We start from the raw sequence: 26,502 nt of genomic DNA on the forward strand, positions 1-26,502 counted from the left end.
TTCTATCTATCTATCTATCTATCTATCTATCTATCTATCTATCTATCTATCTATCTACTTACCTACCTACCTACTTACCTACATACATACCTATCAATCATCTACCTAAATTTATACGTCTGTCTGTCTATCTAACTATTCATCTTAGGCTGAGACAGGACTATCTTGAGTTTTAAGTTCATTGGGGTTACACTGCTAATTTTGTCTTTAAAATGGAATCTAGTGGACTGTTAAGATGGCTCAGGCTGAAATCAATCCCTGGAACCCACACTGTAGATAGAAACAGCTGACTCTCACAAGTTATCCTCTGGCCTCTGCATGCACCAGCGCATGCTCATAGCCGTATGTTTAAAATGTTTTTAAAAAGAAGGAAAACAGTTAATTGTATTCCTAAAATGTTACAGCAAATCAAAAAACAAAAAAAATATAGACATAAGAAAACAATCTCTCAAAAAGTATATGTTTACTTAAAAAAAAAATAAAAGAGTAAAACCAAGTTTGTGGTTTAAAATTGAAGATGAAAGGATTTTACAAACAATTATTTCTGGGTAATTTAAGATGCCATTAAATGAGATAGTCCTTAAACAACACCAAGAATATAGTGATCATATAACAAATGTTATGTATAAATTATGTTATAAATTTTTAAAATCAATTTTTTTTTAAGATTGAGCAAAATCTCTAAGAATTCTCAATCTCCCTGTAGTGACACTGATTTTTTGGTATACAGTTCTTAGTGTCAGCTCATTCATAACCTAAAACCACAACCACAGTCAGTACCCAAATTCCCTCTTGTCATACCATTCAAAGTCATAAAGCCCCAGCAACCACTGACAATGGCTTTCTACAGACAATCCATATACAGCTCTGTCACTTTAAGATGGATAGAATCGGGTTTTTTTCATTTAGCATGATTCATACGATCCATGCTGTGTGTGTCAATCACTCATTCCCTTTTATGTCCCAGTGCTAATTCAGTGTGTGCATCTAATTTATTTATTCACCTCCATTTTCTTAACACAGAATTATTTTACATAATTACACTGGAACCTAAGAGATCGAAGGACACTAGCTAGTATTTAATGACAACCTACTATGTACCAGGTACTGTTCTGAGCACTGGTAGAACAGACAGCACAGCCGCCATACACATAAAATATTTGAAGGCATAAAATATTAAACTTAGAGCATTACTCTTGGGTTATGCAGATGGCCTTCAAACACAGATTTTTAGTTATAATGGAGAAACCTCTTAGACTGGTTCAACCTTACCTCCCGAATATATTCCTCTTGCTCTTCTTTGAGGGTAAGTTCGATGAAGATTTGTTGAAGCTTTTCATTACAATAGTTAATAATAAACTGCTCGAAGCTGTTATCCTGTGTGGTAAGAAGGAGGAAATTCATTGTAACCATATCATTAGCTCTCCCTAAGGAAGACACTCAACACCTCAACCCATCTAAAATGCCACCCAGCACCCTTTACACTCAACTGTGGCCCCACGCAAGCTCCCAGGACAGACGTGCCTTGCAAGCACGTGGGGAATGGCTCATGAGTCAGCGTACAAAAGAGATATGCATGGAAGCCGCAGTACTTAAGGATGGGGAGTTTTAGATGGTAGAGAAGCATCCCATTTGTGGTTTAAATTTCCCCCTGAAATTCAGTAAAGACAGTGAGATCCATAATCCCTGTCAACAACTCCCAAATGGTTCATTCTCGGGTCTTCCTACCTCAACCTCCAACCAGAATCAGGTCCCTCACTCAACGACCTGTTTGTACATGTGTGCGCAGAGACGTACATGTATTGACCAGCTTCACATATGTATCTGACTGCACACTGCTTAAGGAGAAGGGCCAGGCATACCATCTTGCTCACTATGATTCACGCCATAGTATACCTTGTAAATATGGGACACACACAGAGCAAGTGAATGCACCAAATAGATCCATGGAAATCAAAGCATCAAGCCACGCCCTCAGCCGGAGACAATCTTTCTGTCCTCAAAAGTTCACATCGACACTCTAATCCCCCCCAGTCAGAGACAATCTTTCTCTTCTTAGAAGGCCAAATCGGCTCTCAGGTACCCAGGCTTCCTCTTCAGAAGTTCTGCCTCATATTAATTATCTCTTATCAATTCTCTGATAGAAGCTCCGTGATGAAATAATATTGAACAACCTACAGAGCTCAATGAACACACTGGAGGTTCATGCTTTATTAGAACTTTCCAGAATGACACAGATGTGGTGTTGAAGTTTACAGCCCATCTTTGCCAAGAGGTACTGGCAGTGGGCAAAAGAACACAGACTCCACCTCGGGTAAATGTGACTCTGCTCCCCCTGAGGCGGCCACGCCTGATCTAACAAAGAACACCTCAGCATGGGTAGTCTGACGCACATCATTCCCAGTGTGTAAGCAGAAGGACGGGCCTTTACATCTCTCTACAAATGACAAAAGCAAGCAAGTATCTAGAAGCTGATTTTTAAAAATTAGCTTTGGTCCTGCCTTGGGCGGACCTGAATGGGGTCACAAGAGAGCCTCTGACAATTTCCTTGTCTGGAATCTTGCTAAGGATTTGTAATCACCCAGAATGCAGTGATCAGAGGAAGCTTCTAACTCCAAGATGTAAACAACCCATAGGATTCCACAATCACCAACTAACCTCGCTGATCTAAGTTTAGTTAGGCAGCAACGTTTCTCAACATCCTGAAGGTTTTTACGAAAGAAGCAAGCATGCATTTTCACCTCCCCAGATGCCTTTTCACACAAACTCTTTAAAACCACAGTTAACAATTTTTATTAGGAAATAAAGTCAGTCCACTGCAGCTGCCAGATGTCTTTACTCTTTTAGGCAGCAGCACAGTCATTTCCTATGAGAAACATCAGGCTCTTCTGGTTTGGTAAAATATACCCTTCTATAATGCCATGATCACAAATAATAATAATAAAAAAACAAACCCAATACTGGAGTGCTTAATACAAGATGACCTCTCACAATGGGGAACAAATATAAAGAGCAAATCTTCTGCTTTAGAATCTGTGCTGAGGAAGCCATTTCAACCCAATGATGCTAAAGTTTCAAGTGTCCACTGATGAGGAGGGGAGAGAGGAAAATGACTCGTGTCCTTGGATACATGATGTGCTCTGTGCACTTTCCAAACAAGACTATGAAATACACAATGAACAAGTAAGAAACTGGAGGCAAAGCTTCACAATTACAACGCAGCTTATGGGTTGAATTCAAGCGAAACTATATTTGCCGTTAATCTTTCCTATTTTTCTGCACACAGCCACACAATTAGTCAGCAACCATTGGCTACAAAACTCGCAGAAACTGGAGAAGCTATTAGCACAGGCACATGCAACAGACCAGCACTGCAAACAGTTTATACTTACTGCATTCTGGTGCAAGGGGACAGACACAAAATGCAGTCAGTTCTTAATTAGCAATAGATTTTTCAAAGAGTTATTCACTGCTTTAAGTGGTGTCTGCAACACTGGGGCTGTTTTGGTTTTTGTTTGTTTGTTTGGTTGGTTTTTGAGACAAGGTTTCTCTATGTAGCCCTGGTTGTCCTGGAACTCACTCTCTGGATCAGTCTGGCCTTGAATTCAGAAATCTCTCTGCCTCTGCATCCCGAGTGCTGGGATTAAAGGTGTGCACCACCACCGCCCAATGAGGCTATATTTCTAATTGGTAGAAAACCTTAGATGAAGACACATCAATCTAATGGAGAGGTTCTGAAGCTGCATGTGGGATCACAACTGTGCCCCTGCTAAGGAAGAAAGAACTCTGCAAGGCGAAAGGGGCCAGCCGAAATGCTGATAAATAATAAAACATGCCCAGTCTTAGGGTTGCAGAGTCCAGCATTTCTTAATTCAGTGTAACATCAGTGTAAAGAAAATGTACATTGTAGGGTCAAGGTCTATATCTAACCCAAAGAGTAGGGGACAAAGGCATTTGGAGGATCACAGCAGAGTGACAAAACCCTTCAAGTTTCAGAAGAACCTCCCATCCATGACCCTGAGTGTGCTCTGCGGAATCATGCCGGCCTCCTTGTTCAAAACCACTTCAGATGGCAAGGCAACAGTATCCACCTAGAGATGGTCTAAGAACAAAAACTGAACTCTCTAATGATAAAAATCACCTTCCCAAGCCCCCAAACAAAACTAGACTACCCAACCATCAAAGTGGAAATTAAATTATTTTCCCACATTGAAATCAGCATCTACTGCAATGGAATTCTACACACTCCAAGGATTTTTTCAAAGAAGTACATTCAGGGCTTGTATTGAATGATCCCTTCCAGTGAAGCTCTGTCCAGACAGCTGTGGGGAAGACAGGAGAGCAAAAGGTTCCATGCTAACTCACAGTGTGTCCTGACTGTATACAGGGGAGCAAGCACCCTCTGTATAGGGGTAGAACAAACTAGCACTTTAAACACCAGGGCTTCTTAAAAAGTCTTGTAGACTCTGAGACCGTTTGACTGTGCTCGCAGAATGATTCACAGCTACTTTCTGCTCTCCAGTATCAACCACAACTGTTCCATGCAGCATGTTTTTGAAAGACATGTCCAGAGATATTGGCCTATTACACTATATTCTTTGCAACAGAGGCAGTTAAGGCTATCTTGTATTTCTAAAGGCAATTATGTAATTATAAAAAGTTTTAATCTTTATAAATAATAAATAGTAAAATTAAGAGGTAAATGAAAGAGACAACTTCATACCTGAATATTAAGGATAGGGAGATGGTATATTTTACAGACAGACATTATGTTCTGAAAACCAGGCAGTTCAACTACAAAGACCATGATTTGTTCAAGCAAAGTGTGCCATTAATGATATACACTGTCAATGTTTTTACAGGTCTGCTCCTCCCTCCAGGACAAACATTTGGCATTTGGATATAATGTATTCGGTGAGGTTTTATCTTTATATAATGAAGGCATGACACATGAAATGCTTCATTTATAGATAAACCCACAGCCTTGTGGGTGCACTTTAGAGACCTGGGACGGACATACCACTGCTGTAAATGCGTCCTAGCAATGGCATCCCTGTTGGAAAGCCTCAGGCAGCCCCCAAGTATCACCAAAAATATCACCATTTTGACAGAAGGGAATGTATTTATTCACAATTGTTTTTTAAAGCCACTATGCCCAGAAAAAAAGCCTCCAAAGCAATAATTACTTCTTAAAAACTGAACACCAGGGGAAAAAAAAACTTTAAAATGTGTAAGAAAAATATTTAATATTAGCTATTATTAGCTAATTTAGCTATTTCACCCTTCTAAACATCAACAAAACTGAGTAACAAATTTTCCTTCATATATGTAACATTTTTTTCTAGGTAGATAACAATCAAATACAGTAAGATTAAGGAAAAACAATTTAGGAACACAGTTTTTTAAAATATTTTTAAGTAAACTATGATTTTTAAAAACTATAACACATCATATTCATATCTAATTCACAGCCACTTTTTCATTTTTAAATCCGCTTCACCTTCTTCCTCAATCATGTGTTCTCTAGCACAGAGGGGAACTAGAATAGAAGGTACTGACTATAGCCAGAATTAATTGGAAAACATGTTCTATAACCACGATAGGGCAAGCGGTACAATTAACTTAGCCCTTGGCCTGGATGAGAATATTTCAGCTGTACAGGATATGACATGACCAGAAACTGAGGCCTCTAGGTTCTAGTGAATGTTACTGTTTAATTAAGTTTTTCCAGTAAACTAACTGCCAATTTAATAACTTCCTTCCAGATAAGCCTAAGGAAGATTTCACATTGTTCAATTTGCTTTTCAGTGTAATATAATTTTTTTTTAAGTAATAGCACTTACTTCTTTTTTCCCTCCATTTTATTAGTTCTTTGAGAATACCTTGTATGAACCAGGCATTTTAATAATATACACCCCACCTCCCCCTCCTCTCTTCTCCCTGGCTAGCCCATTTTTTCTTTAATGGACAAATTATAAAAATGTCTCAGAAATCAAAGACCAAATTCTGAGTTAAAACAATGTTCAAACGTAACTGTGTGGGGCATCTGGATATGATTTTCTTCCTTTGGAACGTGGATTTCCTATCCCACCAGAGTGTAGAGCTATACAATGTTTTCTTCCTTTGAGCTTCACCTTTCTCCATTTATGGTCTGTTAATCTGTTTTACACACTGACATCAGACCACATGCAGCCAGCAAGGCAAACTTATCCACCCCTGGCACGAAGTGCTTGTCAGGAAATCCATGTGTCATCATCCCAAGGCTTAATGCCCCCACTTCCCCCTCTGGTTAGAGAGGAACCAGAGAGATGAAAGGCTTCTACCAGCTCAGCTGAAAAGTGCATCCATGGCGACTGACAGGGCAGTCACTGAGGCAGAACTGGGCAGTTAGGCAATGCTCTGGACCTTACTGCACAGTTTTAAAGTAAAGCACACAGTGCTCTAAAAGGCAGAATCTTTCACTTCCTGAGGTCAGTTTTGACAAAGAACCACTCATTTTGCACTGATATGAATTATGAATACTTTGTTTACACTTATTCCTCCCACCGAAGCTTCCAGTACTCTTAAATTCTTAATTGGGTTTTCTGTGGTTAATACTGACATTTTCATATGTAATGCAATATTGCTGAAAATCTGAGAAAGCTTAGGCAAGTATCAGAGAAAGGTTTGTGAATAACTTATTAAGAGAAAAAAGAGAACATTTATAATTTAAAATAAAACATAGACAAAAATATCTAAAATTATATCAGCCAAATTTTCATTTTAAATGAATCCAAATAAACATATTTATAAAATAAAGACAAATGATTAAAATCATGCTAGCTGATGATTAAACTGAGAGATTTAGACAGAAAAATAGAGAAAACTATTAAGTACAATGCACAGATCCTGCCTCTCTCAAGGAATAGGAATGGAAATAGAAAACAAAGCAAATGGGTGCAGCGAGACAGCCTATAGCCCTGGCACCTGAGAGACAGAGGCAGGTAGAACTCTGTAAACTGAGATTAGCCAGCTCTACACGGACAGTTCCAGGCCATCCAGGAATCAAACTCAGCCCACCAGATCTTGGTGGCAGCTATGTGGTGGCAGCTATGCTATACTGACAGCCTGGTTTTTAAATACATTCATCCACTCCACATCTATTAATTAAAGGGGTCATCTATACAAAGGTCTTATTTAAAAATTGTACCTATCACTATCCTCTTTTTTTAATATTTATTTATCTATCTATTTATTTATTATAAGTACACTCACTGTAGCTGTCTTCAGACACACCAGAAGAGGGTATCAGATCTCATTACAGGTGGTTGTGAGGCACCATATGGTTGCTGGGATTTGAACTCAGGACTTCTGGAAGAGCAGTCAGTGTTCTTAACCGCTGAACCATCTCTCTAGTCCATCACTATCCTCTCAATCTAAGATATTTCTGGCGTTTTGAGCTCGTAATGCTTAATTTTTAAAAATGCACTTATTTCATGGAGAAGAAAACTGAACTCAATGATTTTATATGCCTGTGATGGTTCTGATTGTCAACTTTACACAATTCAGAATTACTGGGAAAGGAAATTCAACAAGGGATTGTCTACATTAGGTTGCTCTGTGAGCATGACTGTGGAAGATACCACGACTATGTTAATCATGGTGGGACCATTCCCTAGGCAGAAGATTCTGAGCTGTTAAAGAGAAAGCAAGTTGAGCACGGTCAAGAATTCATTGTTCTCTACTCTTGACTGTGGATGTTCTGTGACTAAATACTTCAAGTTCTTGCTACCTTGACTTCCTCATGATGATGATGGGCTACAACCTGGAATCACAAGTCAGATAAATTTTTTTCTCTCTTAAGTTGCTTTCATCAGGGTATGTTGTCACAGCAACAGAAAAGGAAGCTAAGACAGTGACTGACATTTACTGTGGGTATAACTTAATGGATTTACTCACTCAGATACTTTTGTTTAAAGAGTGCACTCATAACATGAGCTCCAAGTGTGCTACAGAGCTCCAGGTCAGTAACAAATCTGTCGATACGATTTGGGCTCAACCTTGACTGTACAGTGGAGTCACTGGGGAACTGTAGAAATACTGCTGCCAGGTCCTATGCTCGTGATTCTGGTTTGGTATCTAGTTCAATCTAAACATAGGAAATCTTGAAAGCTCCCTAGGTGACTCCACTGTGTAGCTAAGTTTTTGAGATATTCAAGTAGAGCATCCATCTGAAGAGCATTTAGAAACACAGTGCACAGATCTTCAGAACTAGAGTCTTGAGCTGTGACTGTGTTGAAAAAGTGACACTGTAACTTGCAGTAGGAAGGCAAAGTCCAGCAAGAAAGGTGTGGTGAAAAACCTGAAAGAAGTGAAATCTAAAGTACGTAGAGAAGATTCTGGGATTCTTGGAGGATAATTCATCCAGAACCAAGTTTATGGATGTTTTGCCTACTGACATTCAACTTCTGTTCTGATTAGGTACATAGAGAAAGGATACTATAAAATAATATGTTAATCAAGGTGGGAGGGCCTGCCCACTGTGGGTAGTGCCATTCCCTAGGCAGTCAGTTTTCTAACTTCCTGTGTGGGTATCCCCATCTTCAGCAGCAAAGACTTTCTTTAAAGTCTTAAAGCTAGATTGTAAATTCCAAGCAAATAACTAAATGTCTGCCTGATTTGTTCCTGGTATGTGGCTTACATCAGGCTGATCATCTTAAGTGGCTTGTGAGGTATAAGTGGTTTCCTTTGAGAGCGGTTAGGGCCCATTTTCTAAAGCTAATGACATCTTAGGATGCACTAGAGGGGAAGCTAACTGTATGTCTCAACATAACCCCATTATCCTATCAAAAATAGTTTCAATTAGGTCTGGTGGTGTATGCGCATAACCCCACCACGTGGGAGGCAGAGACTACTACCTACTCTATGTAGTAAATTCCAGGCCAACCAAGGCTGTGTGTGACATGGCATTAAGAATCTGACTTAGTCATAAGCAATAAATGAATGTGTACATAGGCTCTTTATACCCATGATGCCATGGCTAAAATTCTAAAAATGCACATGCTATTTATGAGCAATAAATTGTTTTCTAGGAAAATTAATGTAAATACACTATCTTTAATTTTATGAGCATCATTAACTGTAATAAATTTCTATTAAGATCAATGTTTACCCATCAGCCAACTCATGAAACTATTTAAATTTAGATCCGTGCTATACCAGGTAAGAGATCTTTCCCCCTGCCAATGGTAAAGAATGACTCTAACATCTGCCTACTTAGTAACAGTATCCTGAGATCTTGCTAAAGGAAATTAATTTAAGCACAGTGATTTCTGAATATACACAAGAATTTTCCCAATGCACAAACCTCAACCAACAAGAGACCTGCAGCTTCTTTCGTAGTTTTAGCCTAAAAGGCACCAACAAATGGGAACTGTGCTGAAGGCTGAGCATTCCTAGCTGAGGACGGTGGCCAGCATGCACACCTCCATCTAAACGCATCTCCAAACTGAACAGAATCTGGAACGGATGTAAGAACAGTGAGACAGGGAACTGGAGGCTTGTGACAACATTGGGGTTTTCCCAACAGGGAACCGATGAGTCTGGAGAGAAAAGTAACGAAATGACCTTGGTCTTAACCCTACTAGGAAAGGAAAGAAATAAAGAAAATATTGGGAAACCAGGGAGTTGGACCATACGTTTATCATTTAGCAGAAGTCAAGTGTGGTAGATAACCAGCCTAACTTTCTCATCTGTGAAATGGGAATAACAGCTACCTCCATGGAGCTGTTCTGAAAATTAAATCTGACAGCATACACAGTTACTATTGTATTCAGATAGCCCTACGATGCCAGAGCCCTGGCTGTCCTGAAACCCACTCAGTAGACCAGGCTGGCCTCAAACTCACAGACATCCTCTGGCTCTGTCTCCTGAGTGCTGGGATTAAAGGCATTTGCAACCATGCCTAACTTAAGTATAATGGTCAACCATTTAATTTGGAGCAAGCAAGCTCATTCTGAACTTCTGCTTTGGAGTTCATTGTTGTAAGATCACAGCAGGCATGGCATGGACAAGACCAAAGGTGGTATGGAATCCCATCCCTAACCCCTAACTCACAAGAATTAGACAGCTTTATTTAGGCGATGGAAGTCTCTGGCTTCTCCCTTCCTGGTGTTTTTTATGCTTTCTTTTTCAAGCAACCTATGAATGACTGGATGGCCATAGGCACCAGTGCTCATGTAACATGGAAGACACGTTATCACATAAAAATTTCAAAAGCCTCTAAATGGTGGTTCAGCACTTCACACACACACACACACACACACACACACACACACACACACACACACACACTATGGCTATACTTGCAAGGATCTTACTTTCAGATTCAAGGCACAGTTATTTATAATGAGTTGCCTATACAACGTGACTTCATTTCTAACTCTTCCACTTTAATAACAGTAGTACTCATTTTAAAAAAAACTTACCTCAAATATTTCAAAGCCATAAATGTCCAGAACACCCATGACCTTCTTTCTCACTTTTGTTTGTGCCTTAAAAAAAATATTTCAAGTTAATAAGAAAATGCAGTCATAATATAACACCAAGAGGCACAAGCTGTTTTGAAGTAAAACAATTGTTCAGTTGTTTGGTTAAAAACTTAGAAGATAAGAGTACCGGTGTGGAATCCTTCAGAAACTTAACAATAATGACACAGGCACCCAAGGACTTGGGGGTGCCTCACGTTATGAAACAAAAAAAAAAAAGAATCAACTCTGACCAAGCACAAAGCTTTTCATGGTCACCTTGTTCAATACCCAATGAAAATCATATTAACTCTCTCCAAACGTATTTAATGAAGATCATATAGGTACCTAAAAGAAAAAGTCATCTTTTCAGTGAAGTGTATACAACTACCTAAAAAAATGCTAGCTGCTCTGCAAAGACCACAAGACCAGTCTGGTCCCCAGTGAGACCCAGAGCACATGGTAAAGCAAGAGAAACAAAACCCCTGGCAAAGTTCAGTCTTATGCAAGATCGAGCTATCGTAAAGAATCACCCTTTAAAGTGGCGACTGAATATTTGCTGATAGAACGAAGCTTCTCTAATATAATGTTTGCACGGTGACTACCATTTATTTATTACAAATAGTGTCTTACAGAGATTCAATACCTTAATGCTTTCGTTGATACGATTTACCAACCATGAAAACAACCGGCTGTAGAGGTTTTTAGCCAGGGCATCACGGGCATAATAAGCCTATTAAAAAGAAAAAAGAACAACTTAACACTAACAAATGCTACAGTGCTTAATTTCTATAAAATATTTAAAATACTTTAAAAATATTTAGCCTGTGTATTTCAAATTTCTCCTTGATGGAATTTTTATCATATATTGGCTAGACAGTCAAACTTTGAGAGAATTAGGTAAAATTTTCACCCAGACTACATTTTTGCATCCCAGGAAATTAATTCCAATATCACAGAATGTTTTGCCACAAAAATATTCATCCTAGTGATATAGAGCAAAGGAAAACCAAGAGAGGATCTGAAGAATAGGAAAATCAACACCCATGAAAGAGATGTAATATAGTGACATACAGGAGGATCACTGTAGAGCTGAGCAAATGAACATTTACATCGAAGGTAAGAAACTGAAAAGTTGTATCCTTAATACAGTCATCCCCCCTCCCAGACACACACACTCATACAAACGAAAGGAAATAAAATAGGTCAGAATATAACAATCGATAAACTTCTTCAGTGACCTAACCCAGTTCTCTAATTGAATTGAATAAAAAAAGAAAGTATAATTGATAATATAATCAGGATAATATGTAGAATATTTCAAAAGATTCAGAGAAGGGAAGGACATTTTACCTATGGAGAGATACAAAGTTCCTGAAAACTGGGGCCACTGTACCCACCTCTCTGGAGGTATGGTCAAAAATAAATAAATTAATAATAATAAAAAAAAATCACCAGGCTGCCCAGGTAACTGAGTGTCCAAGTCTGAGATCCTCTCGCACATATTCTCCAAGCCCAACTTGCTTTTCCTGGCCACGTTCTGAATCCTGACCCAAACTTAACAGTGCAGCCGAGCCTGGCTCATCCAGGTCCTCAGGCTCCAAACCTGTCTTTCTTTTTGAAATACCATTCTGTCCATTCTTTATCCAAACCCTCTTCTCTCTCCACAAAGCTTTTCTCGGTCTCGATTTCTCTAATAGGGGCTCCTGTCGGGGCTTGTACTCTGAGGCATGCGTTCAATATCTTCCCATTAAGCCAACTGCTCACTATCTGACCGTGAAGAGTCAGCTGGCAATCATTTACAAGGAAAAGCACACGAGTTCCACTGATGGACAGGCTGCTATAATCCCAACCTCCATATGGCAAAGCATTTCCACAGCCTCGGAAACACAGAGAGAGTAAAGGGGAGCAGAAAGGAACAGAAAGAACAAATGGTTTCTACAGTGGCTGTGACCATGCAGTGGTTCCAGGGCAGCCATGGCTGGCTGCAAGGAGGGTGAGACCAGAAGCTACGGTTGACTAAACGAAGCAGGCCCGCACGAGCAGTAGTAAGCCATTTAATTCCAGCCCAGATCAGCACCAACTGGTAGAAAAATGTCCAACTTGCAGAGCATAGGGTTCACACCACAAGGGCCTCCCAGTGCCACTCGAGTGCATTAACATTATCATCCTACACACATCTGTGGAAGCAACCTAAATTTCTGCAGGAAGACTTCTCTGGCAGGTGAAGCATAGTGGAAGTACAATGTGGAAGAGAGTCCAGTTTGACCACTGGGGCTTCTAGCCTATTCTCTTCTCCTAAAACATGGAATCAATCCCCAGTCACTCCTCTTTTACCTTGAGTTAAGACATCAGCAATTCTGTTGCCTCTATTTTCAAAGCAGATCCAGCGAGACCACGCCCCCTGGTTCCAAGGCAACCATCTGTCTCTGGATTAGTGGGTGTCCCTCTCAACTGCCCTTATTTTCCCTCAGGCTCTGCTCTTTCCATCCAGCCAGAGGGACCCTTTGAAATATGAGGCAGATCATGCCCACTTCTGCTGGGTGCTCACTTTTCAGTCTGAATGACCTTCCTTCCTGCCTGCCCTGATGGACATGAATCTTCTTTATTCTGTTCTCCTCATTCTCTTTATCATTGAGTACTTAGCGCATGCTGCTTGCTAGAATAGCTTCTGTATCTATTTATCTAACATTCCCCTACCTTAATTTTCAGCTCCCTGAAAACAGAAACTCTTATCTGTTTATTTTTCCCTTAGTGTTTCCAATACGTAATGAGCGTAGTAAAAAATGCCTTTTATACATGTAAAAAGAGCTTGGTTAGAGTCTCCACGATACCCAAGACTGCACCTGATAACCAAAATCCAGTGACATCATTCACTCAAGATAATGCACACAGTCTTAGAACCCCATGATACTTACTGGACAAAATATAAGCAGAGACCACGAGCAATGCTCTGCACTGCACATCTGGAGAGACCCCATGACACCCACTGGACAGAATATAAGCAGAGACCAAGAGCAATGCTCTGCACTGCACATCTGGAGAGATGCCACCAGGACCCTGACTCAGAGAATTTTGTTTGAGACTAGTCCTGACCTGCAGCTAAGACACATCACACATGTGAGATAGGCTTAGGACTGTTGTCAAAGATTTAGAATGAGAACCTTGTGTGATGATCCTCAGCACAATAAGATACAACTTTTGTTATCCTAACAACACATATCTACCATCTTGCTCGCAACACCTAGAACAGTATGTGGAATACAGCCTGGCCTTGAGGTAACTGTCTGCAAACATTTCACATAAAAATACCACCACTTGAGCAAAGCTTTCCTCTGCATGTTACAGTTTACCTACCTGAGCCACATTCAGCGTGGTTGAAACTTTCTCCTGCTTTGCTTCAACTGTTCGGAAACTGAATGCTCTTTCTAAAACCACCTGATCGATGCTGGTCAACTCGCAAATTTCTTTTAACTCTGTTGGGGGGTAGAGAAGGACAGACTCTATAAGCTACTCATGATCATTATCAAGTCCGAAGCTGTTCTTCCTAAATCAAGTGTATAAACACGTATGAATCAGAAGGGTGAGAACTTCACTGTGGTGATATTTATGTTTAGTTTCACTAGTAAGTTCTTTGAAATCTATGATAAGTCCAAGGTTTGTTTCCTAGATTAGAAGCTGGGCAGACGTTCAAAGAAGGTTCCCTGAGCCAAACTGCTTGACCACTAACTTACCATTTTTATCTTTGATTTTGCTTTCATCCAAACCATTCACTCGTGATTCAGGCTTGAACTCGATGTTCCCCAGTTTCAAAACGGCTGCCACTACCTCCAGGACAGCCTCGGCCTCATGATCCTGAAAGCCCACGATCTGCATAGCATTCTGGAAGAGAGAAGCACCTGTTTGCTTTCTATACTTCTGTGCCTGTTGCTGTTTGGTTGTGGCTGTTTACTTGTTTTAACAAATAATGAAATTCAATGAATAGTGTTACAGGTTTACTTCTGGGGTAAAATAAATAAATAAATAAATAAGTAAATAAAACACAAAGCAATGATCTCGATAGGTGGATCCAAACTGTGACTTAAGAGCCTCCAAGGCACCATGCAGAGTTACTGTACACAGATAGGAAGACAGAAAAGGGCTGGGAGCTGAGCCTCAGTGCCCCTCCCCCCCCCCTTTTCAAATCAACCAGCTGGTTTCCATAGATGCCTTTTTTTTTTCCTTCACACTGGTCTTCTGTTTCTAGAAACAAAACCAAGCAAGATGTTTCTACAACCTCCAGCAATAGAAACAACGTTTCTTATTTTATATTCAAGAAACAACGTTGCTTATTTTATATACAAGAAAAACATTGGCTTGCAAAGGTGCAGTGCCCCAAGGGTGAAGGGGAGACACTCATTCATTCACAAATGTATACGGAGTGCCAACTATGTGCCAGGCAAAGTGGTTACAGAACTGGCATTGGACTCAGGTCTTAAACAAAATCATGTCCAGACTATTGCTTCCATATGCGGGTGTTTATACAGTTTTACACAATGGCATACTGAGAGATGCACTCTTCCCGAGAAGAGCTGCCATTATTATCTTCTGTATGTGTGTAAACTGTTCTACACAGCAGTGGGAGTAACGGACACTTTCTGTTATGGAAATTTCCAAACATATCATGAGTAATAAGCACAAGGGGAGGACCCCATATCCCTTCATTCACCTTTGACCATTAACGGGTGTCAATCTTGCTTCACCTCCTTCCCCTCCTCCCTGCCTGCCCCCAGCCCCAGCTGTCTCGTTTGGAAGTAAATCCTAGTTACCATAATGTCATCATGGGAGTCATTTTGAAAGTGTGTGCCACATAAAGAAGAAAGCAGAGTGTCATGTAAAAGTCGCTTCTTTTCTAATGAACAAGGAATGCAGATTCTTCTAACGTGTTGTCATTTGCTAAATCTGCTTAAAAAACGGGATTTTTGGCCTAAAAACACTTTCAAACTAACAGGACCCAAAGGCAGATTTCACATTTGAAAATTAACTCTGGCTTAAAAAAAAAAACTACTTAGAATTTCAGTACACACTGAGAGTCAAGTCCCAGGACAATAGATGAAGGCTCAATTTTACAAATGGTAAAGCATCATGCCCTAGTAAACTTGGCCTTGGAAACCTTATACGATTATCGAGCTAGTGTAAAAACCAAACTGATAAACACATAATGAATTCTTGGATGTATCTAGAACCTTGGGGAGCATAGATTATGATGTAAAGAAAACTGAACTGTAAGCAGTTCTGACTGAGCAGTACAGGGTTACCCATTTCAAAGCGTAATGAAGGCACTTCTTACCCTAACAGTTCTGAAATTGGCAGCATCATCCACACCATTAACTTTGGCAGAGTCCAGACTCAGATAGTTGTATCTGCTGAAATCCCGCTCCAGTTTAAGCTTGTCTGTTGAGTCATGCATACAAATTGATACATTATATCAATAAATGTACACCTCTTCACAATTTCACTTTTTACCGCCCAGATAAAATGTCCTTTGTGTTACGTATCAAGTCAACAATAAAAACTGACACGCAAAGATCAAAATTCACGTTTGTAACCGCTGCTGGGAGATACCGCAATGTAGGATGGGCAGGCACAAGGGAATGGAAAATGCCCTTCATAGAAATTGGCTTTGGATTCCTATGAATCTATTATTCTGGAGTAATAGATCCCCAAAGATGATAAGACAGGTTACAGACTCTGATCTTTCTGTGACTCTTTGTTGGGGGAACTGTTATTGACAGTCAGAGGCTCTCACTAGACCAATAGATTGCAAGGCTACAAAGCAGAGCAATCTTCCCACATTTATCCTTCCCACACTTTACTAATGTATGCATAGTGGGTGATTCAATGGGCTCTAATGTGCATTTGTTGATTACCAGTGAGCATGGTAGTGAGGGTCAACTTTCATTGCCAGTTTAGAATCACCTAAGAGACATAACGCTAGATGTTTTGAGGTTGATTTCACAGAGGGAAGACACACTGGAAATGTGGGTGGCGCCGTCTATGGAGCCCAGGGTAAACATCGTGAACACCAGGATTCACCTCTCTGAGCTCTCGGTCTGCCCAGATGTGAGCAGCTTCACGGCCCCATGCCTACAACGGCAAATGCCGCTGCCTTCACACCTTGCACCATGAGCCGAGGCAACCATTCCTCTCTTACATTGCTTCTCCCTCAGTATTTAGTCACAGATATAAGAAAAGTAACAAAATGGATGGACCTGGAGGGCATCATCCTGAGTGAGGTAACCCAATCACAAAGGAACTCTCACAATATGTACTCACTGATAAGTGGATATTAGCCCAGAAACTTAGGATACCCAAGATATAAGATACAATTTGCTAAACACATTAAACTCAAGAGAATGAAGACCAAAGTGTGGACACTTTGCCCCTTCTTAGAATAGGGAACAAAACACCCATGGAAGGAGTTACAGAGACAAAATTTGGAAGTGTGACGAAAGGATGGACCATCTAGTGATTGCCATATCCAGAGATCCATCCCATGATCAGCTTCCAAACGCTGACACCATTGCATACACTAGCAAGATTTTGCTGAAAGGACCCAGAAATAGCTGTCACTTGTGAGACTATGCCAGGGCCTAGCAAACACAGAAGTGGATGCTCACAGTCAGCTATGGAATGGATCACAGGGCCCCCAATGGAGGAGCTAGAGAAAGCACCCAAGGAACTAAAGGGAACTGCAACCCCATAGGTGGAACAACAATATGAACTAACCAGTACCCCGGAGCTCTTGTCTCTAGCTGCATATGTATCAAAAGATGGCCTAATAGGCCATCACTTGAAAGAGAGGCCCATAGGACTTGCAAACTTTATATGCCCCAGTACAGGGGAACGTCAGGGCCAAAAAGGGGGAGTGGGTGGGTAGGGGAGTGGTGGGGGGGTATGGGGGACTTTTGGTATAGCATTGGAAATGTAAATGAGCTAAATACCTAATAAAAAATGAAAAAAAAAAAAGAAAGTATAAAAAAGAAAAAGAAAAGTAACAAATGGAAGCGCTTGTCTCCGTGAGTGACAGACCTTCCTCAGCAATTCTTGTTTGAACTGTTGGTGATGTAGCTAGTAGCTACTGAATACTGATGATGTAGCCAATAGCTAATAAATAATTTCCTTGTGAACTCTTTAATTCTCTAAAAATCTCCAAAAGTCAGATTGTTAACTCTTGTATAGCTACAAATATCTTCCCTATGACTTAAAAAATTATTACTTATTTACTGTACATGTGTAAGTACACGTATGTATGTACACTCACTTGATCATGGCAAGGGTGCACAGGTGAATTGGTTTCCTTCTTAAACCAGGAGAGTCCCAGGGATGGAACTCAGGGAGTTAGGCTTGGAGGCAAGTGCTTTGCTCACTGAGCCACCTTGCCCGGCCCACTCATTCCCCACGCTTTTTAAATCCTTACTGAGAAAATTCTCATACAACTATAGACCTTTACTACATTTTACAACTTTCTTAAATTGTACAGTTCTCGATTTTGATTTTAAGTTTACAAGGAGCCCTTCTCCAGCTATAAGGCTTTAACACATCTGAGGCATGTGAGTTGGTTCTGGTGAGATAGAGAAATAGGAAAGAAATGTTAGGTGTGGTAGAAGCAACCAGAGCAAGGCGAAATGAAAATGTCAACAGGGAAAACATACAGACTGAGTGCTGTAGAGAATGCTTCAGGATATACTCTGACAATAAAAACCTAAGGCCAGAACCGCAGACTTACAGAGGAGCTCCTCAGAGGCGCCTGAGAGCAGCTGATAGAACACATGGAAGTTTCTTTCACCTCTTGGCTGCTTAACAACACGAGATTTCTCTAAAAGATCTGAAAGGAAAAAAAAAAAACCAAAATTAAATTGTATAAAATGTATTTTACCTTCATATATATATATATATATATATATATATATATATATACACACACACACACACATATTGCTTTCTCTCTCTTTCATTGGTTTCATACTAATAAAATAAAACAATAAAAGAAATTATATTTTAAACTCGACTTGAAAAAAGGACAACTCTACTGAAATCAACTAAATTACCAGATTAAGCAGTTACATCCAACAAGTCCATTCAAGATAAGAGCTTTTAATACTAATATCCTCTTTGTAATGGTCATATTAAACTCTTTAAAATGTAATGTTACAAATATAAGTACTGAAATACATCCATTCAGATCCACATAATTATAATGCTAAAAAAACCCAAGCCTCACAGTCCAGTCCGTAAGTGCTCCTTGGATACTATCTCGTTTATAAGGCATCATGATATTGCTGTGCACGCAGGCTCATCTGGGAACTCATATCTGACATCAGACCATCTGACCCAGGTGCAGCTCCTGGGCTCTATACTCACCCTGCACCTTCTAGAAGAATTAGAATGGGTTTTCTAGATCCTCAAGTTTTAGGATTGTGTATTATTTGACAATACATTTACCAACTCCAGATACTTTTCCATCTCTTAAACTTAAGGTCTCATCAAGTTTTCATATTTTTACCCAGAAATGAAAAATAAAAAATAAAAACCAAAGGGAGTACTTGTGACTGAATTACAGACAATAGTCTCCTCCTGCCTCAAATCCTGCTAACTCCTCACCAGATACACAAAAGAGGGTTTGAAGCTGGGCAGTGGTGATGCATGCCTTTAATCCCAGCACTTGGGAGGCAGAGACAGGCAAATTTCTGAGTTTGAGGCCAGCCTGGGCTACAGAGTGAGTTCCAGGACAGCCAAGGCTAAACAGAGAAACCCTGTCTCAAAAAAAACAAAACAAAACAAAACAAAAAAAAACAAAAACAAAAAAAAAGAGGGCTGAGCTCTGCTGGAAAGGGCCAATTTTAACTCTAAAATGCACCTTTATAAATTTACACTTCTAGCTATAAAACATTATAGCAGTGACATTCTAAACCATCATTTCCGTGTACTCACATTACTGGCACACCAAGTCCAAATCACATTGAAATCCAAATGTTATTTAATGGGTTTGAGGCATCTACAAGAGCATTTGAGGATGCAGGCTGAGGAGAATTTGACAATGTAGCTATGTTGAATGGGAAATATGCAGCACTCTAAATATACTAGGTTGTTTTTAAAAATGAAGAGACAGGACTCAAGACCTATACTAAGCCAACTGGAAAAACAAACAGAAATAGTTAAGCACCGAAGTACTAGGATGAAATCCTGCAGACCCTTTGGGTTCACTTCCAGCGGTCGCGAAAATTGAGAGACTGCAATGCCTCCAGACTGTGGGTGAAAAATAATGAAGACTTGACATTCAGAAAAGAAAAGGAGGGTAGAAAGTGAAAAGCACAGATCAGTGTGTAAATTAGGGGGAAAGCAGCCGAAATCTTCATCTTCTCTCAAGAAATGAAACGTCAAACAATTGAGTACACGTGAGTGCAGAAGAGGAAATGGTTAAAACTACAGTCTAGTTTTACTTGTCAAGCAGTCAAGCTTCTAAGAGATCAGAAGAACAGTACTAGAACAAAGAACCCAGGGGCGCACTCTTCACAGAGGAGCTAGTCCTGAAAGGAAATCGGCACTTCTAGGAGACAGCAACTGACTAGGTGGGAGATACAAACAAGGGCTGCATTCTGTTTTGTCCATTCCCACACCAGTTCCACTAAGCACCAGGAACTAGCCAGGCGGGAGCAGACAGGAAAGAAAGCTTGCTTCCTCTTGGCTTATCCACCATACATTAGTAACTGTGCCACACAAATCAACACAGAAGTCTTTTCAGGTGACAGGCTAAGCTGATGGCTCAGGGGATAAGGCACTTGACAAGCACGTATTAGAACCCGGGTTCAGATAGCAGGACTGCAAATAAAACTGGATGTGCCTGTGCATGTCTGTGCTCCTGACATCTCCAGTGAGACAGAAGGAGCGAGGAGAATCCACACAATCTCTCAGCTACCTGGGATTGCATCGGTGAATATGATAACCTGTCCCAAACAAAGTAGAAGGAGAGAATCAACTCCCCAAATCATCTTCTGACCTCTACACAGGCCCACATTCACACTCACACACACACACGCACACACACACACACACACACACACACACACACACACACACACATGTTCAGAGAGGAATGACAAGTTGCTTATGCTTATGAGGAATGACAAAGTGAGGGTGAGGAAGGCAGAGTAATTAACAACTCCAGCCTCTTTTCAGATCCCTAAGTGTTATAAATAAATAAAAAAATCTCCCTCCACAGTCTGCTGCTTGCCTAACGGTAGTCCCTTAGTCATGGGGGGCACGAGTGGTAGACAGTACCTAACGCATCATTTCTCATGTTTCAAGACATAAAATAATACCTTCAGAAAGCATGTGGCACATTGGCCACATTTTGCAATTATACCACACTGCTTGGTCTGGTCCCTGGCCCCTTGGAAAATGTTCAGAGAATGGAGAAAGTAAAACAGCCATGGCCTCAGATTCATTGCTGATACCATTGCTGAGTTAAAGACCAGTTGACAAAGAACGTTGACTGGACCTATTTGATCTATACGAGCCCGGACATGGTCAGTAATGATAGCTATTCTCAACCATGACTGATAGTGTATGTATTTAAAAGGAAAGGTATAGAAAGGAAGCAGAGGCAGGATTTCTACTTCCTTTCCATTAGTTAGCACATGCAGCATCTCCTGAAGTTAACCCTGAGCATCTCCTCTGAAGTTAACTCTGTCATCTCTACTTGACAGGTGAGAAAAGGAAGCTTGTGTCTCACAGTGGGAACCCAGAGCTTTGGTTACTGGGGATCATGGCTAAGCTCTGTAAGGTTTCAGGGAAAAGAAAAAGAAAAACCCTTAAGCATTTGGAAAATGCCAGACTTGATATAAAATCCCTGAATTCGCTAAGCAACTCCTCACAAAACTAGGAAGCTTTTACTACAAAGCAGTTGAAGGTTTTATGACTTACAATGCTTACTATATCACCCCAGAGCCTATTTCAGTTTCTTTATGAGTTTTCATGAAGTTATAAGCTTCTAGGTAGAAAAGTAATTAGAGGAGATGTTTGCCCCCAAATAATTTACTAATGCTTGAAACATTCCCTATTGGTGTTTTGTGCTAAATGAGCATATACCAGCACAAGGAAACAGCATGGAACCATAGCAAATAATTACTCAAAGTAGAGAATATACCCTCAGCTCACTGTAGGGACTTCTCACCTGACCATGGTAATTTACTTAAATATGCCCCAAATGACATGAAAACAGACCACCACCAGGTCTTCTGCCTGCGGAACTCCTGCCAGTACTGGCTGGTCCTCTGGTAGGGAGATTTAGAGAACTTATTACGAGATACCAGATACTGAGTATAGCAGAGCATGTGAAAAATCTCCAGATACCCCAACAGAACTGCACCTTGAGATGTAAAGTTTGACATAAAGCCACGTTATGTAGAGATAAACTTATTAGTTCAAGCAGAAAGAAATAATGGGGACAAAGGAATCCTGGAAGCAGAACTTGCTCTCCTCGCCAACAGGCCACCACCAGCTGACTACTGACACAAAGAATCTGGCCTTCACTTCAAGGGCCTTCTGAGTCTGAAAAATTACCAGCTAACCCCTAAGATGTTCATATGCCTGCTCATGTCTTAGAAATAAAACATCCATGATTGCACGCTCTGGAAGATGGAGGCTTTCAAAATAGACAAAAGAATCAAAATGAGTAAAAAAAGAATGAAAGGGTTGGAAAGGGGAAGGAGGAGGAGGAGGAGAAGGAGGAGGAGGAAGAGAAAATCTCATTATCCTGGGAAATAACAAAAGGATTAGGAAGCCTGGAAACAATGTCTTCATTTCACACATGATCTCTCCGTACTGAATGGGAAAGCAGAAGTTGCAGGCGCTGTCCCCGAGGCCTGCTCCTCTCCACTGAAGTGTCGGCTGCCCTTCCCTTCCAGTCACTGTTCAGATGGACAGGAGAGGAAGGTGAAGACCAGGTATTATTTATAACTGCCCTCCAAGCCACCAGGTGTTGTTAGGTCAGTACAGAGCATCAAAAGAGGAAGTGGTCAAGTTCCCAATGCAGGCTTCTGAAAGTATCACCTTCACCTGAGTTTTACCAGCGAGGACAGATAATGCTGAGAGCCCCAGAGACTCCACACCTTTCCCCCGGTGGTTCAAGATGAGCACTGAGAGAGAACGCCCAGAGTTTCGTCTCATGCACTCAGGCCCTGTCATTAAAGCAAAAGACGAATTCAAACTGCATGTGGTTGCAATAGAAGGAACTATCATTATTATTCAACTTTAACCATTTCTATCCTGTCTAAAATAATTGTCTGCCTCTTCTCCAACTACGCAATAACCAGGAACTGCTGAGCAGAACTCAGTATTTTCACTGGAAAAGGCAAAATATAAACATCTAGTAGGGGCATAGATTTCAAATAATTACAATTCCTTTAAAAACATGAAGACTGGAGATTGGCTCTCCAAGACTCACATAAAAGCCAGATAGGCATGGTAGACTGCTCATAATAATATCTTAAAATATCTTAAAAGGCAGAAGTCCCAGGACAAGATGAGGACTAGCCATGCTTGTGAACTCGGAGTTTGACTGAGAGAACCTGTCTCAATGAAGAAGGTGGAAGAACAACTGAAGATGAAGATGATTACACACACACACACACACACCATACATACACAGGGGAAAAAAAAAGATCAAAATGTGAATGAAGCCTGGCCTAATTTTACAAACAAGATTAATATGCTAGCCTAATTGTGTAATGATTTGTAGTCCTCCAGAAGGCATATTAAAGGCAGATACTACCTACAGGTAGGTAGATGTTCACCAGCTACCAAGAACTTGATGACTGATTGATCTATAAGGTTCTTCACATTCATCTCACACATATGGTGTCAAGAAACAAATGAGACCAGTTTCGTTGAGAATGTATTGGATTGGGCAGCTTCATTCCTAACCAATGATTTGCCATCAATAAGATCAAAAGTGGTATATAAAAGAATAAAGCTATATATGTCTTACACAATATAAAGAGTACAGCCACGTTGCATATACTGCAATGGTAAGAATGTACCATTACATTCTTAAACAATAAGCCACGAGGAGTGTAGTGGCTATTCCTGGTTGTCAACTTGACTTATTTGGAATGAACTACAATCCAGAATTGGAAGGCTCACCAGTGACCCTTATCTGGAGGCTTGGAGATCCTTATCTGGATCTTGGTATGGAGATCTTGAGCCATAGTGGCTATGGATTCCAGAAGATTAAATCTCCGAGTTTAAGGAGAATTAATCTGGGCTACACCTTTTATCTGGGATTAAAGGTGTGCTGGAACACACCAGCACACCTTTAATCTGGGCTACACCTTCTGCTGGAGACAATATAAGGACATTGGAAGAAGGGAGTCTAGCTCTTGCTCCTTCGCCTGCTTGCCGTGTGAGACTGAGTAACTGCTAGATCCTTGAACTTCCATTCACAGCTGCGACTGAACCATTGTTGGGAATTGGGCTGCCGACTGTAAGTCATCAATAAATTCTTTTACTATATAGAGACTATCCATAAGTTCTGTGACTCTAGAGAACCCTGACTAATACAAGGAGGCAACACATAAAAGCAGCAAACAACTGTACCATAAATTCACAAGAAATGCAAGAGGAGAGGAATCAAAAGCTCAAGGCCATCTCCACCTTCTGAGTAGGGCCACTTCATTCCTCTGCCTGCCTGTGCCTTGGGAGCATATTTCCCCAGGGAAACTCCCCAGCCTCACCTAATCCTTCCTCACTACTCCTCTCCAGGGCGGCAGGAGGGGCAACTGCACTGCAGGCCTAGGCATGAGGTGCAGGTGTGGCCTGTGCCCTTCTGTCCAGTGAGACACATGGGGCAATGGCCACAGGGAGAAGCCATGGACACTGGCTGCAACAAGCCTCAACGCTCCTGCAACTCAGTGTAAAATAGTAAAAAAGAATGGAGTTGCAGCTTGGTGGTACAGTATTTAGGACCATGAGGTGGTGGTACAGAATTTAGGATCATGAGGTCCTAAATTCAATCTCCAGGATTACCAAAAAATCAAACATATAGATAAAACTATACACTAAATCTGGAGCGTTACTTCTTAAATTATTCTAAAGCATATACTGACATGTTAGTGTGTGTGTGTGTGTGTGTGTGTGTGTGTGAGAGAGAGAGAGAGAGAGAGAGAGAGAGAGAGAGAGAGATAGGCCAGATTTATTCAGCTGCTGGTTATTCAGCAATAGATAGGTTGCCTCTATGCTTACAGACTATGTATTTGGTGGAAGGCAATGAACAAATTGGTATTTAATAATGGAAAATAAACATTCATTGAATGTTCACTACATGCCAGGCCCCAAACAAGCACTTTAGAGCCAATGAATAAGAGATCCTCACATAGCTAGACACTACTAATCTCACTTCAAGGATGAGGACATAGAGGACCAGAGAACTGCAGTAACTTGCTGTCTTTGAAGAGACACCAGAGAGATCATGTGATAAACAAGGAAGAGATGTGCTCATGAAGTAGATGCCCAAATGATGAAAGTGGACAGCCAGGGCTGTCTATGTCTCTCCAGTTAGTCACGTGAGGCATTATTTCACTAGGTTCCTGACACCCAAATGGGATGAGGGCAGCCAGAGTTTTCACCTTAGTTTAGGCATTAGATGGTTCACTTAAAAATAGAGACTATTTTCAGAGCAAATTCCTCTGTGCTATTCTTTGATCAGATAAAAACCCTTGAGATTTATATCATATGTTTCTACAGTCTAATTGCTTCCAAGCAGCACAGATTTAAGAAGGTGCCTGGGAGTATTAAAAGAAAGGAGGAGAGGGGGGAGCAGGAAGAGGAGGAAGAGGAGAGGGAAGAACAGGAGGAAGAGGGAGGAAGAGGAAAGAGGAGGGAGGAAGAAGAGAAAGAGAAGAAAGAGGAGGAGGAGGAGAAAAAGAAGAGGAGGAGGAGGAAGAGGAGGAGGAGAAACCTGGTTTCTCAAAGAGGAACCTAGTTTTGTAACTGTGGGGCACGAAAACATTAAATACAAGCACTGGGACTAGTATGTGACCAACAAGCCAACTAGGAACAAGACGCTCCAGGTGGGTGGAACATCTTCCATGTGTGTTTTATCTTCTCTACTAAAGAAAGCATTTGTCACCTTCCATTTTAATTACACCTCCTTCCTCACAGCACTGCCCTCAGGGATCTGTAACTTCAGGTGAGTTCCAGACCTAAAATTTTATTGCATATCTCTTTTAGAAAGAGGGAACTGTGTTGTTGTTGGCCTCTGTTTTCCACTTCCCAGGTATACAACTGTCTAGAGGGCTCTTGCACCTCTCCTAGGGTGATAATTTTAGCCAGTTAACAATTTGTGCTTTTACCAATGGTTGCTGGGAAAGGAAGCAATGTATATCTTCTACAAAACAGCAAAGTCTGTCCTCTTTTCCAGGCTGCAAGAAGCTACGTGTCATGGTCATGGCCAGGGTAAATCACCCACTGTTTTATATGCACTGGAGCCAGCCCAGCAGCTCCTGTGACCACCATGACTCAGCCCTGTCTATATGGGGTGAAATTTCCTGTTCTCTCTAAAGCAAAGGACACTCTTAAACACCAGGGTGTTCCCATTTCACCATTTTCTTGTGGGAACAACCAGTAACCAAGACCATATGAAATTTCATTCACACAGACATATTAATCTTAATGGAAAAGAAATGTTTAGTATTTAGTCTCCATGGAAACTGTAAGAATCTCCTGATTCTTGTGTCAAGGAGGACATTTCTGTTTAAAACGTGAAACGTGAACTTAAATTTCAAATCCAAAATTATTTTCTCATACTTATGATGAAGTAACCTTTAATTATCTTCATAGACTTGTCAAGAACAGTACTGACTGCATCATCCCAGAATATTCATCCGCAGGCTCTGTGATGAAAGGAGGAACCTAATGCTACCACCAATGTAATAACTAGTTAATGTAGTAACTAGGG

At 40.7% G+C, this 26,502-nt stretch overlaps 1 protein-coding gene across 4 annotated transcripts in view; it reads right to left on the reverse strand.

Annotated features, from left to right (window-relative positions):
- Nucleotides 1–26,502, reverse strand: part of Myo1b (myosin IB) — a 165,422-nt gene that overhangs the window by 33,667 nt on the left and 105,253 nt on the right. For all 4 annotated transcript variants that reach the window (XM_085837047.1, XM_085837050.1, XM_021176619.3 and 1 more), the window contains 7 exons: nucleotides 18,274–18,372; nucleotides 15,835–15,938; nucleotides 14,240–14,387; nucleotides 13,863–13,981; nucleotides 11,152–11,238; nucleotides 10,467–10,532; nucleotides 1,273–1,377 (listed from right to left, as the gene is read on the reverse strand). In XM_085837047.1, the coding sequence (XP_085693173.1) occupies nucleotides 1,273–1,377; nucleotides 10,467–10,532; nucleotides 11,152–11,238; nucleotides 13,863–13,981; nucleotides 14,240–14,387; nucleotides 15,835–15,938; nucleotides 18,274–18,372 (728 nt within the window). The remainder of the gene's footprint in view (nucleotides 1–1,272; nucleotides 1,378–10,466; nucleotides 10,533–11,151; nucleotides 11,239–13,862; nucleotides 13,982–14,239; nucleotides 14,388–15,834; nucleotides 15,939–18,273; nucleotides 18,373–26,502) is intronic.

The sequence above is a fragment of the Mus caroli genome, unplaced genomic scaffold, assembly GCF_978045245.1.
Source record: "Mus caroli unplaced genomic scaffold, Mus_caroli_1 scaffold_1, whole genome shotgun sequence".
NCBI lineage: Eukaryota > Metazoa > Chordata > Mammalia > Rodentia > Muridae > Mus > Mus caroli.